The sequence below is a fragment of the Anabrus simplex genome, chromosome 2, assembly GCF_040414725.1.
Source record: "Anabrus simplex isolate iqAnaSimp1 chromosome 2, ASM4041472v1, whole genome shotgun sequence".
NCBI classification, from domain to species: domain Eukaryota; kingdom Metazoa; phylum Arthropoda; class Insecta; order Orthoptera; family Tettigoniidae; genus Anabrus; species Anabrus simplex.
This window is the reverse complement of record NC_090266.1, coordinates 964773815-964787360: the sequence shown is the minus strand read 5'-3', so window position 1 is coordinate 964787360 and position 13546 is coordinate 964773815. Positions and strand designations below refer to the sequence as shown.

The 13546-nt window shown below is 39.5% G+C and overlaps 1 protein-coding gene across 4 annotated transcripts in view; it reads right to left on the bottom strand.

The window, feature by feature from the left end:
- Positions 1-12361, bottom strand: part of GramD1B (GRAM domain containing 1B) — a 557013-nt gene extending 544652 nt beyond the window's left edge. For 2 of the 4 annotated variants that reach the window (XM_067141766.2, XM_067141765.2), the window contains exons 1-2: positions 12059-12361; positions 11742-11798 (exon numbers count right to left, since the gene is read on the bottom strand). In XM_067141766.2, the coding sequence (XP_066997867.1) occupies positions 11742-11798; positions 12059-12099 (98 nt within the window). In that variant the 5' untranslated portion in view covers positions 12100-12361. The remainder of the gene's footprint in view (positions 1-11741; positions 11799-12058) is intronic. The other 2 variants (XM_067141763.2, XM_067141764.2) reach the window with 2 other exon arrangements.
- Between the last annotated feature and the right edge of the window lie 1185 nt (positions 12362-13546).

The following is a 13546-nucleotide window of genomic DNA, read 5'->3' as shown; positions in this document are numbered from 1 at the left end:
ACCTTCAAATACCACCGGACTCGTGTATAATATCTTGAGGCCTTCAAAATGTGGTGTTTCCGTAGAATCATTACAGTTTTGTGGATAGAAAAGATGACAAATACTTAGGTAATGAACAGAGAAAAATCAGAAGAGATCTCTGATACAACTGATTTGGAAGACTTCTTTCTTGGTGGGGCCACACCTTAATAACATTCTCAGCCAATGACAATTATTGTAGAGGGACTTATTAACAGAAAGTGACCTTGAGGAAGACCAAGATACATGTATCTCAAACAAATTCAGGAAGATGCCGGAATAGGAAACTACGTAGCAATGAAAAGGGCTGCTAACAATCGTACAGCTTTGCAACATTTTGTAACAACAGACCAGTCTGTGGACTAAATATTTAATAATAATTCTACCGGGAGGTACACCTCTAAGCCGCACATTTAAATCTTGCGCCCAAAAGAACTCCTCTTCTGGAGGAACAGTGAACTTGAAACTACATCTACTTAAACCGTTAATCAGAAGATGTCACTACAGAAATCTAATGAAATTTTGTTATTTTGAAGTTTCATGTACTGTATGAAATTCTACGTGTTTTGTTTACCATTTATCAAGAAGTTTGGACCTTCTGCAATAGATGTCACTACAAAAACTATGATCATGCACCCTGGTACGAAGTGGATGAACTTTGATTTAAAGAAGTTTTGTATTCTTAAGTTTTTCTAACTAAATTATGTTCATTTTTGGGTTGGCAATATTGATCTTTTCCTTCCGCCAGTTTTGAATTTAGCCAATCCCTAATTTCTGTAATTAATTTTTGGCCTATCACAGGCTTCTTCGATTTTGTGTGTAACTTTAAGGTAACCAATAAAGTGAGAGGGTGTGGCTTGATTATTCATGAAAGGTCTCGAACCTTCCCCGATGGTTTATAAACTGCGGATTTTCACATCTCTTGGCCATTTGATCGACATCTAACTTAGTGTGTGCGTCAAGCAGGAGGCGGGAGGCGCCTCTTTCCTCAGGCAGCAGCTCTTCAGAAAGGTAATGGCCGTTTAACATCTTTATTTCTTGCTAGCTCTGCAGTTTAACCCAAGGGATAGGTCCGAAACTTTAACGATGTAACCTACTTTTCTGTAAATGTAACTTCTGCCGCCTTATGTAATAACTTCATAAATCTTTAAGTGTGAATCGGGGATAGAGAGTGATATACCCTCTTGAGCTCCCCTTCATATTGGTTTGAGGTGACTACGTTTTGTAACGGGTATCCTTCCTTTTCGAAATGTCTTTAATTTCTTCTTATACGAGTCATCTCCATAGTTTGGGAATAGCACCCGTTTCATCGGCCTAGTGCCCTTTAGGTTTTAAGTGTTCATATCTAGGAACGCAAGCATTCGCCTCCTTTCATTTGTGTTTCGGGCCATTTACTTAACCTGTTCTTTTCCGCTACGGCCCAATAGGTTGGGTACTAGATACCCCTGTTTCAAATTGTAAAGTTGTGCCTTGATGGCAAGTGATTGTATTTTCTGATATCGCCTTGGAGAGGCTTGGAAAACGGAGAGCACGTTAGCTCTTTTTCAAGTGTTGTAAAAGTGCCTCTAGGAGGCTTGATTTTGTAAATTACGGAGCTAGTGCTCCATTGTATTGAGGGATTTCTGCGTCTTTGTAAATCTTGAGCTGAGTGCTCAATAAATGTGAAGCGAGGGGCTGACAAGTATAAGTTAATACCTATTAATGTAATAAATGTGAAAATGTGTTTGGAAATCTGTGGAACTATCACGTCTGAAGGACTGGATGCACCTGGATTAAATTTGATCTCTGGGACCCTTAAAAATGAATATTCTTTTTGAATATATGCTTTTTTCTTCCTAAAAAATTTCAAGCAAAATATGGTATTGTTTGTTTTGGTGCATGTTTTATATGATAAAAACCAAAATGATGGGCAAGCTATTATTCTTATCAGGAAAGGAGAATAAGAACAACAATTTAGAATGTTCACAAGCATTTTCTTCGCAACTCGAAATTATGTTAAAAATACAAGTATCTCCTCCTAGACGTTAACAGGATCTAATTTATTAATTTAGAGCTCACTTGAAAGCACACACTGTTATTAAAGCAGCACAATTAAGCTCTGCCAATGTTCTCACACAGTTCAAAGTCTTCTTTAAGTAGCTTTCACCACCCCTATCCATCTACAGTGCCTGAAATATTGTCTTGCTATTTAAAACAGTTCTTACATCATCCACACAATCTCCACATACTGGATGTCATACACTTGTATCACATCCAGCATGCTTGAATTTTTTTAATGTCGGAAACCACTACTGTGAGGGCAAAGACACGAGTAGAAGCCAGTACATATAGAACACTAACTTAGGCCCAAACTTTAGGCTACATTATTATGAATGACTTACACTATACAATAAAACTGCAGCAATCAATTTATCACTACAGTCTGTAAAAACCTCATGAATTAATGACTTACAGAGCAGAAAAGAGGATCATGTAAAGAGTTGAGAACATATTCAACAAGAGTCTGCTGACATAACATTAATGAGAAAGGCAATTTCTTACAAAATTTTATGTCATAGGTTAAGTTGTCATTGTACACTCCTGCCCAGTAGTAGTTCAGACCAGAATGATTTTATATCTAATGTCATACATCATGCACAGGCCAGGTTATAAACACCAATCAATAAGAGAACCCCAATTAACACGTAAGTTAATACATGCAAAGTTCCAGACACCTTGTTAGCAGTCTCTTCAATATATCTTCCTTAGCATCTAAAATATTAATGAGTTTTATAGGAACAGGTGATCTATTGGAGCAATATTTGAAAACCTAATGCACTGTACTTGAGAAATCTATGCATTTTGAATAAATTTTCATTCAGCACTGAAGTGTTGCTGAGATTCATCAAAATTTAAATGTCTACTTCATTCACCAGTGCTTTACAAATAGCATAATCACAATCATACTGTGAACATCCAAACTCTAGAAAAATTTCCAATTTATACACTACACCATTAAAACAAAAAGTAAATCACTGCGCCTAAAGCACAGACATCAATATACTCTATAAATTTAGCATAAAATGGATAGACTGGATAGAAATAAAAATTATGTTGACAGTGATGCTGGTTATCATAAATACGTCCTAATTCACAATCATGGACAATGGCTGGGTGGCTTGACAGTCTGGATACCAAGTTGCTTTGGAATAGCAGCAGGCATCTTTGAAACATTCTCAGATATTATGGCCCTTCTTATTCTCAGGCGATCATGACTCAATTGACTAGGGGTTGCAAACCCACCCTAGGAAATAAACTGCAGGAACTTTTAAAAGTTCGGGCTGTACACAGCTCCCAGACAAAACCTGCACATATTAACAAGGTTTGCAGCAAGTCTCAAGCTTTTAAGACAGGTCAGAGACTCCTCAGAAGCAATTTGACAAACAAATGCTATTCATTTCCATTTTCCCTCCGTTTCTAACAAACAAACAAAAAAGTGAACAAGCTTGAAGCTCATAGCCATGGTATTCCAAGTTTTACAAGGAATATGAACCATGGGATATTTCTATACATTAGAAAAATCCCTCATACATAAGGTGGAATTCGAACGGTGATGTCACTCTGATATCTTTCCCCCCTCTTCTCATCTAGAATTCTTTATTACAGTGCAGACATATTTCTCTACTGCCTCACCTAGCCTTTCCACATTATTTTCAAAGTTCTTTGACAATAACCGTTGGGATTCTTTAATTATTTCTTTGGCTCTAATTCATTTCTCCATGCAACGCTTCCTAATTCATAACTCTTTTTTTTTTTTTTTTTTTTGCTAGTGGCTTTACGTCGCACCGACACAGATACGTCTTATGGCGATGATGGGACAGAAAAGGCCTAGGAATGGAAGGAAGCGGCCATGGCCTTAAGGTACAGCCACAGCATTTGCCTGGTGTGAAAACTGGAAACCACGGAAAACCATCTTCAAGGCTGCCAACAGTGGGGTTCGAACCCACTATCTCCCGGATACAAGCTCATAGCTGCGCGCTCCTAACCGCACGGCCAACTCGCCCGGTAATTTATAACATTTCTTGCTCATGTTTTTAATATGGTACGCCTTCATTTTACATTTAAATTCTGTCCTAAATGCATCATTCGACCACCAAGTACAGATTTCTCCATGTTCAAATGCTGCTGTCTGAAGATACATTTCTAGTACTATACAGCATTCCTGTATCCACCACATTCTTTCTCATTATCATAATGGCAGACTGTAATGATCAACTTTAAACTACACCTTGAAAGTTGAAAACCAACAAGTATAATATGAAAATTACCATTTGCAAGTGTTTTCAGTCGAGAAGGAATCTAAGAAGAATGAATGCCAGTGAAGGAATTTATAACTGGAGTATGAGGACTATTTTCTCTACATGGTATGTCTCTTTCCTCAGGAAGGTATCATACTGACAATGAGAGAAATCGAAGCATGTCGTAGGAATGCTTATACAGGAAATTGACAGCTGTGGTTGATGGTATTCTGTAAGAAGAAAGAGAGTTTACAGGACAAATTATTCTTACATTGCTGTTTACAGGCCAGCTTTACTACACACGTGATAGCTGGGTGAACTAGACATTTTACGCATAAGCTGGAGGTAATAGACATAAAAGTAATGAGAATGGTTCCTGGTGCAAATTGTAGGGAACACTGACTACAGGATACGTATTTTTTTTAAAAAGAATGCGCTTTACGTCGCACCGACACAGATAGGATAGTGTTTTTTTTTGGTTTTTTTTTTTTTACTAGTTGCTTCCCGTCGCACCGACTCTGATAGGTCTTATGGCGACGATGGGACAGGATAGGCCTAGGAGTGGGAAGGAAGCGGCCGTGGCCTTAATTAAGGTACAGCCCCAGCATTTGCCTGGTGTGAAAATGGGAAACCACGGAAAACCATCTTCAGGGCTGCTGACAGTGGGGTTCAATCTCACTATCTCCCGGATGCAAGTTCACAGCTGCGCGCTCCTAACCGCACGGCCAACTCGCCCAGTAAAATAAATTGATAAAGGTCATGTTAATAATAAGCACATTGGATGAAGATGTTTGTATGAGCTGACATTTGTTTAGGAGTCATATCAGTGCAATATAAGAGAGTTTAACATCACACTAATGCATGCAGATTTTCGACTGGTGGGATGGGAATGGACTACGACTGGGAAGGCATTAGACATATTATAAAGTTTGCTTTAATGAGTGGATGTTTGAGCAATCTGGGAGAGTTGTGAGCAGCTATACCATTCTAGGTATCAAAGAACAAGCCTCCGCTAAAGAAATTATGAATATGCTTTTTGTGTATCTGGGAAAGTCGACTGAATGAAAATATTTTTGAAGACAAATTACGTGTCTTCCTTCGGTGACCACCGTCCTTGCATGTCTTGTCAGGACATACCAGAACCGAGTAAAACACATTCAAACTGCTCTCCGACTACTTCAAGTCCACATACTAACATGTTAAGTAAAACCCCTTTATACTTCTCACATCTACATTTTTTTGCACTTGTATAATACATTTTGAACTTCCTTTAAATTTTCCATATAAAACTGTTCCACTTGTATGTTTTTCGTTTGTTCGTCAAGCAGCTCGTCTCCTTACTCCCAAGTCTTCCCAGCTTTAAATTTCCAAACATATTTGTAACTCTACTCTTTTGTCGGAAACAACTCAGAGCAAATCGTGCTGCTTTCCTTTGGATCTTTTCCAGTTCTTGTATCAATCCTGGTGTATGTCCATACACTTTTAAGGCAGTTTTTCCTGTTCCTCCAAGACTTTGTCACATTTATTCATTAAAATGGCAAATAAAATTTGTTAAAACTAAAATGAGAATGTTTATACATTGGATTGCACAGTCCTGTGATCCACTCACAGTGTGACAGCTTTTCTACTTTAAATCCAGTGCATCAAGTAACCAGCACAGCAGATACAACAGTCTGATTGATAGCAATAAATTAATACCACCATTTAAAAGTAGGCCTATGCACATACTTCTCATAACACAAGGTCTCTATTTTTATCTTTAAATGGGCTTAATAAATTAAAAAATAACAATCAGAACTTTTAAGAAAATTGCCTTCTTAGCTATCACATAAACAATCAAATCATATATCCTGATTAATACTCTCATGGTCTGATATTTTACAATTTTAAGGTTGCAACAGGACTTGAACTCTGTGCAAGTCTACTCAGAAAATGATCACGAGAAACAAGAATATTTCTAGAACATCTGCATAAATGGTACCATTTAATTTTAATTCTATGTGTGATACCATACTAGATTTAACAGGTAAATTTATGAGCATATAATTACTCATTGAAGAACTATATAAATCATAATTATTATCTGAAATAAATGGACTGACAAAAAAATTACACAGCAAGAAGGATTTATGGGAACTGTTTGAAGCCTGTTTTGGATTATTGTAATGTTAATGTAAGTAAACTATTACAATATTACAGCAAAATAAACATTTTATTGCAGACCACTGACCATTACCCCCACTGGTCTACCATTAGCTTGGATACAGGCTGTAATATGGGCGGTCATGGAGGCATACAGGTTTTGTACGATACCCTGCGGCATATCTGTCCATATTTACTGCACTCATTTTCTAGATCTTGTAAACACCTAGGCTGCTGAAGATGGCATCCCAGGCAGTCCCAGGCATGTTCGACTTTAAATCTGGGGATCGGGCTGGTAACTGCAGTGTGATGTTACAGAGGCTATCATCCAACGACCTTGTTGTGCGCGGCCAAGCATTATCATTCTGAAATAGAGTGCCGTGACTGGCAACGAGTGGTCGAAGGATGTCCTCCACATATCGTTGCGCTGTTATTCAAACTTGCATTATTACTAGGGGTGACCGTCTGTCGTATGTCATGGATTCCCAGACCACCTCACCACTAGCAGTGGTGACATGTCACACTACAGCACATGCATGATTGAGGCACACACGATGTGGTCTCCAGACTCTAACATGGCAGTCATCAGTGCACACAAAAAGCTGGAATTCATCACTAAAGATAACTTGGTTCCGGACTGGAGCAGTTCAGGTTTCTCATTCCCGACACCACTGCAAACGGAGGCGAAGGCAGCCAGATATCAATAGTAGAAACTGTAATGGGCGTAGTGAGTCCACATTTCTTTCAGGCAAGTGCCTGGAAATAGTTCAGCCCAACACAGGGGCCTGTAATGATGGTGGTAATTGTCTATGGACGGCCAGCGACAAAACAGGTGGATCTGCACGTACTTCGTGCTTCTCGAAGGGCAGGGGCATTCTGAGCCTGGTCACTGTGGATGCATGCCTCAAGCATCCCTGGGGTGGTCAGGATGGCATAAGTGGCTGGTGATTTGCCAATACAACCATCAAGCCTCAACCATTCCTCTCAAACTCTGTTGAATAGGTAAATTCTCTTTGATTGCAACCAAGAACAACAGTCCACTACATCCTAGTAGACTGTACAAGCCCTTTTATTGGCTACAAATGAGAGCACATTCACGGCCTTTGGTAGCAAGATCGTTGAACTGAAAGGAAATGGTTTATGGCTTTTAGTGCCACGAGTGTCCGAGGGCAAGTCTGACTCGCCATATGCAAGTCTTATGATTCGACACTCGTAGGCGACCTGCACGTCGTGATGAGGATGAAATGATGAAGATGACACATACACCCAGCCCCCAAGCCAGTGAAATTAACCAATTATGGTTAAAATTCCCGACCCTGTTGGGAATTGAACCCAGGACCCCTGTGACCAAAGGCCAGCATGCTAACCATTTACCCATGGAGCCAAACATCGTTGAACTAATCACGTTACTACGCTAATCTTTTGACCATCTGCCTGAGATGCAACTGTATGCCAAGGTTTGCAGAAAGCTGACAATTCCTTCTTGGTGCATGATTTCTACAATACAATTGGCCTTTTGTCCGCACCAACACAGATAGATCTTATGGCGACAATGGGACAGGAAAAGTGCTAGGAGTGGAAAGGAAGCAGCCGTGGCCTTAATTTTTTTTTTGCGTCGCACCGACACAGATAGGTCTTTGGCAACGATGGCCTTAATTAAGGTACAGCCCCGCCATTTGCCTTGTGTTAAAATGGGAAACCATCTTCAGGGTTGCCAACAGTGGGGCTCGAACCCACCATCCCCCGAATGCAAGCTCACAGCTGCACGCCCCTATACACACTGCCAACTCGCTCGGTGCACGATTTCTTTTGTCCGCGAGTTTACAACTTGGAACCAGCCCTGTGGTGTAGCGGTGGTATGCCTGATTCTTACTCTGAGGCCTCTGATTAAATTCCTGGCCAGTCTAGTGATTTTAATTCTGGACCGAGGGCTAGAAAGTTGTTAACTTAGCCTTGCAAGATCGACTGAGGAGCTGTCTGATACAAGAGACAGCCAAGTAATAAAGCTGAGAATGTCATCGAACTGGCCACACAGCAATCCAGTATTTGCAGGCCATTTTTGTATTGAAAAGGAGGATAACAAAGACTTTTCTATTGTTAAGTGATGGCCGTCACTACGGAATGAGACTTATAACATGCAATGGTAATGCTATCCATGCTAGCAAAAAAAAAAAACTTGTCATTTAAAGATAAAGGTTACTAAATTAGGGAAAGACTTAGAGTTTTTGAAAAAATGCCTAACTAATGTCACATACATTTTAATTTACTACGAAAACTCATAGGCACACCACTAAAACCCGCCCCACCCAAAGAAAAACTGATAAAATTTGGATAAGGGAAGAAATTAAATTTCTTCAGAGAAACAAAACTCTTCTCAACAACAGTCTCTATGAAACTCATTTGGAAGTTCTGACTCTTCTGTGCCCCCTCAAGTGAGCTTCCTTTCAAGCTCATGTCACTAATAGACTCAATAATGTTTTACTGAAAATGAAAACCTACAACCTGTTTTCCAGTCAGTGACAGAGTCAGGGATGGAATGAATGAAGCCACCATCTTGCGGCGAGGATGGGAATTGTGCCATCTGCCGAGGCTTGTCGCACTCCTCGGGGGCAATAATTAATGACCGACAGATGAAATTAAATGATAGTGGAGAGTGTTGCTGGAATGAAAGATGACGGGGAAAACCGGAGTACCCAGAGAAAAACCTGTCCCGCCTCCGCTTTGTCCAGCACAAATCTCACATGGAGTGACCAGGATTTGAACCACGGAACCCAGCAGTGAGAGGCCGACGCACTGCTGCCTGAGCCACGGAGGCTCAATGTTTTACTTTAAAAAAATCTCTTGACAAGAAATGGATACCTGATAAAAATATAAATCACCCAATATCAGTTTAAAAGGAGACATGTCAGGTAGTCAGAATGTATTGTGAGCAAATTATTTTCTTCTTAAACTACCAGTAAAGTGTGCAATATTCAAATTTGTTTCACTGAAATGAATGACTTACTGGCAGCCCTAGTATTTTCTACTAAAATGTGTTGTGGAATATACGGAGGAATCACAAGTTTCATTAACTTGGAAAAACGTTCCTCAACAAAACTACAACATATGTTGCTGAGGAAAAAAAAAAACAGGAAGTAACAATGACACCTAGAAAATGAAACAAATTCAAATCTAATTTGGTCGACAAAATAGTAAAATTACACAGTCATTGAAATCCTCTCAAAGTTGGTATCGATACCCCAATTTTAACATAAAATTTCCTCAAAGGAACAACAATCAATTTTTGGTCTTTTTTACCACTATTTATCCTGCAGTTTTTCCTTTCACTATGCACGCCTAAAATTTCACAAGAAATAAAATTCTGACTATAGAAATCTGAACTCTTATTTGAACATTATATTATACCCCGTTAACTAAAGTCTATTTGTATTTCCCAAATAAACTACGATATTCGTATACTTTCTTATTACTATATGTCCATAAAAATAAATGTATTCCACTAGACTGGCAAGAGCAAACTGAGCCATAATATTCAAGGTAGTGAGGTAAGAGATGTACCACAGAGAACTCATCACCATGTAGCTGAAAACTGAAGTTAAGTGATCACCTAGTCTACTTTTCGAAGTAGGAACATAAATGGAAACCGCAAAACAATATTCTATGGGACAATGTTCTCCCACAAAACATATCAAAACATGCAGTCTTGAAAAACGCTAAATTTAATAAGCAGGCATTCTCTCACTCAGTTACACGGTTGATCTTAAAAGCGCTATACAAAGTACAGATGAAGCAGTACTTCATGTATGCCACAAATGATCATAATTCCTAACTGTCAAAGATATAGAGACAATAGAAAAAGTAAAAGCCCGCTTCCTAAAACGAGCCCTCGGAATAGCAAAAAACGTGCCCTCAAGGCCTGCATATGAATTCGCAAGAGAAACCTTCTTCATTGAGGACTTGAGATGTCACCTAAAGCTGCCATCAACCAGTCAAGAAAGGAAACTACTGACCCTCCGACGAGACAAGCGGATGAAAATAGAAGAACATTTCTATTCTACAGGCGCCATGATTGATAGAAGATGGACAAAAGAAAACGACGACATGCGTTCTGTACTGACAAGGTTGGCGATACATGGATTCCACCACAGAATATGCAAGAATACAAAATACCATGAACCCAACAAAGACTGTTTACGTAGTCTGTGTGATCAGTTTTGAGACAAATATCACTTCTCCTGGTGCAGGAATCGCAAGAGAACCCTACTAGATTATAGCAGAGACTAAACCACAATTCTCTATGTACATTTGTATGCTCTTAATAAAAATATATATATGTACTCTGTAGTCCAATCCCCAAACAAAAATATTAATGTACTTAATTTATTCCTTAATGTGATGCAATACTAAAAGGTAGCTTTCAATCAGTAAAATGTCCAATAATGAGGAAATTGGCTTCCCCTTGGTAATACACACTAGGTGAGATCTCTTAGGAGATAGTACAAATATCAGAAAACATTCTACAAAATAATAATGAAAACAAGTCTCGACACCATCTACTGCAAATTTCTTTTGCAATGACCCACACAGCAAGAATCATACGTGGTAAAGCTACGAAGGGTCCTTGTACAGTTATTACTTGCGCTAAATGGATTAAAATATCCAATATTTCAAGAACCAGACACACAAACTTTGAGATATATCATTGCGACTTACAATGTATCTTATATGTGTTTTAACACTGCTTAACCTTACAAGAGATGCATTCAATTTATTAGTACCAACACACTATCAATGCGGGTTTTTGGTTTTTTTGTTTTTTCTTTACGTCGCACCGACACAGAAAGGTGAAAATGGGAAACCACGGAAAAACCATCTCCAGGGCTGCCGACAGTGGGATTCTAACCCACTATCTCCCGAATGCGAGCTCACAGCCGCGCACCCCTAACCGCACAGCCAACTCGCCCTGTCTATCAACGCGTGTCATTGACGTCCCCATATGGCATTAGCCTGAAAATAACCAAATTTGCCATGTGAAGGGCTTGAATTATGCACATGGTAAATCAATATACTCCCTAAACATCAACAATAACATCCTAACAAAAAAAAAAAAAAAAAGGCATGAAGGAGACAGTTTGGAAAATCATAATTCACAAACATTACATTAACTAAAACACATCATGGTGTGTTCTCTATCAGATCCCACTGCCCGATTCATTTGCACCAATAGTCAGCTGTTCCATTTTGTAAGTTGTTAACTGTTAAGCCCATCCAACACCAACAAACCATTGAGCTTGTAACAGGTACCTTATATCGGACGCATCTTGAAACGCCTGGTCTTCATTTTGCTGCTCACTGTCATTACTTGCGAAACAAAAACATATTATGTACTTTAATAAATACTGTTCGTGAACTAAAACAAAGTTGGTTATGTCACTTCAATAAGATGACAGTTATACCTAAAAAGCAATATACAATTAAAATACTAAGATAAAACACGATAAAAAATTAACCCAATTAAATGCATACCTTAAATGTTCCACTGCGAATACATGACAGTGTCAAACAAAAATCTTACACAACAACAAAGAAAACCTAACCAATATTCTAGTTTCACCACTTACATTAGTGTCGAAGCTGAGACGTGCCGTTCACTATCGTTCATAGTAGGCTCAACCAAATAAGAAGCTCTCAAGAGACATAGTTTGAAAAATCATAATGCAACATCAAAACTGTTAACATTTTTAAGGCTCGGGCAATTACTGGCAGACCAATGGCACGAATGTTTATGATAATTTGTCTTCGGAGCACAATTCGTACCGAGAACCACCAATCGGATACTCATTGCTATATTGGAAGAAAAACTTCTCCCCGCAGAATAATTAAAGCTTTCACTCTACAAGTGGTATATCTTCACAACTTGTTATCTCGTCAAACCACTGCCTGCTCGATCTGCATCCAATGGCAGCTTATACTGCCTGCTCATTACAACATTTTATTACGGCAATGAATGAAACAGTGCGTTTACAAATATCCACGGTAGCCGGCAGCACCAAATGGTCCCAGTCCTGTCAGAATGAAATAGCGGAAAATAGGCTAGTACCGGTACTGTATTTCTTATCAGTGATGTATCATACGGCATTGTATTTATCAGCGGATTGCTTCTCAGAAAGATTACGAATATGGACAGAGATCAGAATTAATATAGGCACCTTCACGTAGTACATTACATAGGTCTCCAGGAGCGATAAAGTTTGGAGCAGGTATTTGACAGTAAATAAAGGAAAGATTGCAAGCAGAATGATATGAAGAAAGTTTGCTTTCCTATTTACGACGAAATAGTAGTTAAAGAGCGGCTGCTCTATAATAATGAAGAGGACAGATTCTGAGGACTTGTCGAAGCAGAGGGATTCTACAAAGAAGAAATTGGAATAAACCCTGAACTCGCCAACAAACTGCTGTGCTTTGTAATTCATGGATTGACGAAGACATTTACGATTCCACCTGCCTACTTCATGGTGAAGGCATTACACAGATTGGTCTTATTGTGACGATGGGAAAGGAAAGGGCTAGGAGTGGGAAGGAAGCGGCCGTGGTCATAATTAAGGTACAGCCCTAGCATTTGCCTGGAGTGAAAATGGGAAACTACGGAAAACCATCTTCAGAGCTGCCGACAGTGGGGTTCGAACCCACTATCTCCCGGATGCAAGCTCACAGCTGCGCACCCCTAACAGCACGACTAACTCGCCCGGTGAGCAGGTTTTGAAGGCTGGATTCTACGTTATTGATCTTGTGACGGACAAGCGTAGAAAATTACTCCCATGTTCAAAACATTTGGTGACGGAGAATCAAGTCATGTGCGGTTCAGCCATGCAACAGGATGCAGCAGTTTCTGCCAATATGTTGAAGAGATACAAGAAGCTCCAAAGCGCCCAATAATAATAATAAAAAAGAGTTGCCGAAGACTCCTTGGCTGAATGGTCGATGTGGAGTTCTTTGTTTCAGAGGGACCCGGGTTCGATTCCCATCCAGGACGGGTATTTTAATCGCGTCTGATTAATTCTCCTGGCTTGGGGACTGGGTTTTTGTGTCTCTCGTAGCACTGGGGTCCT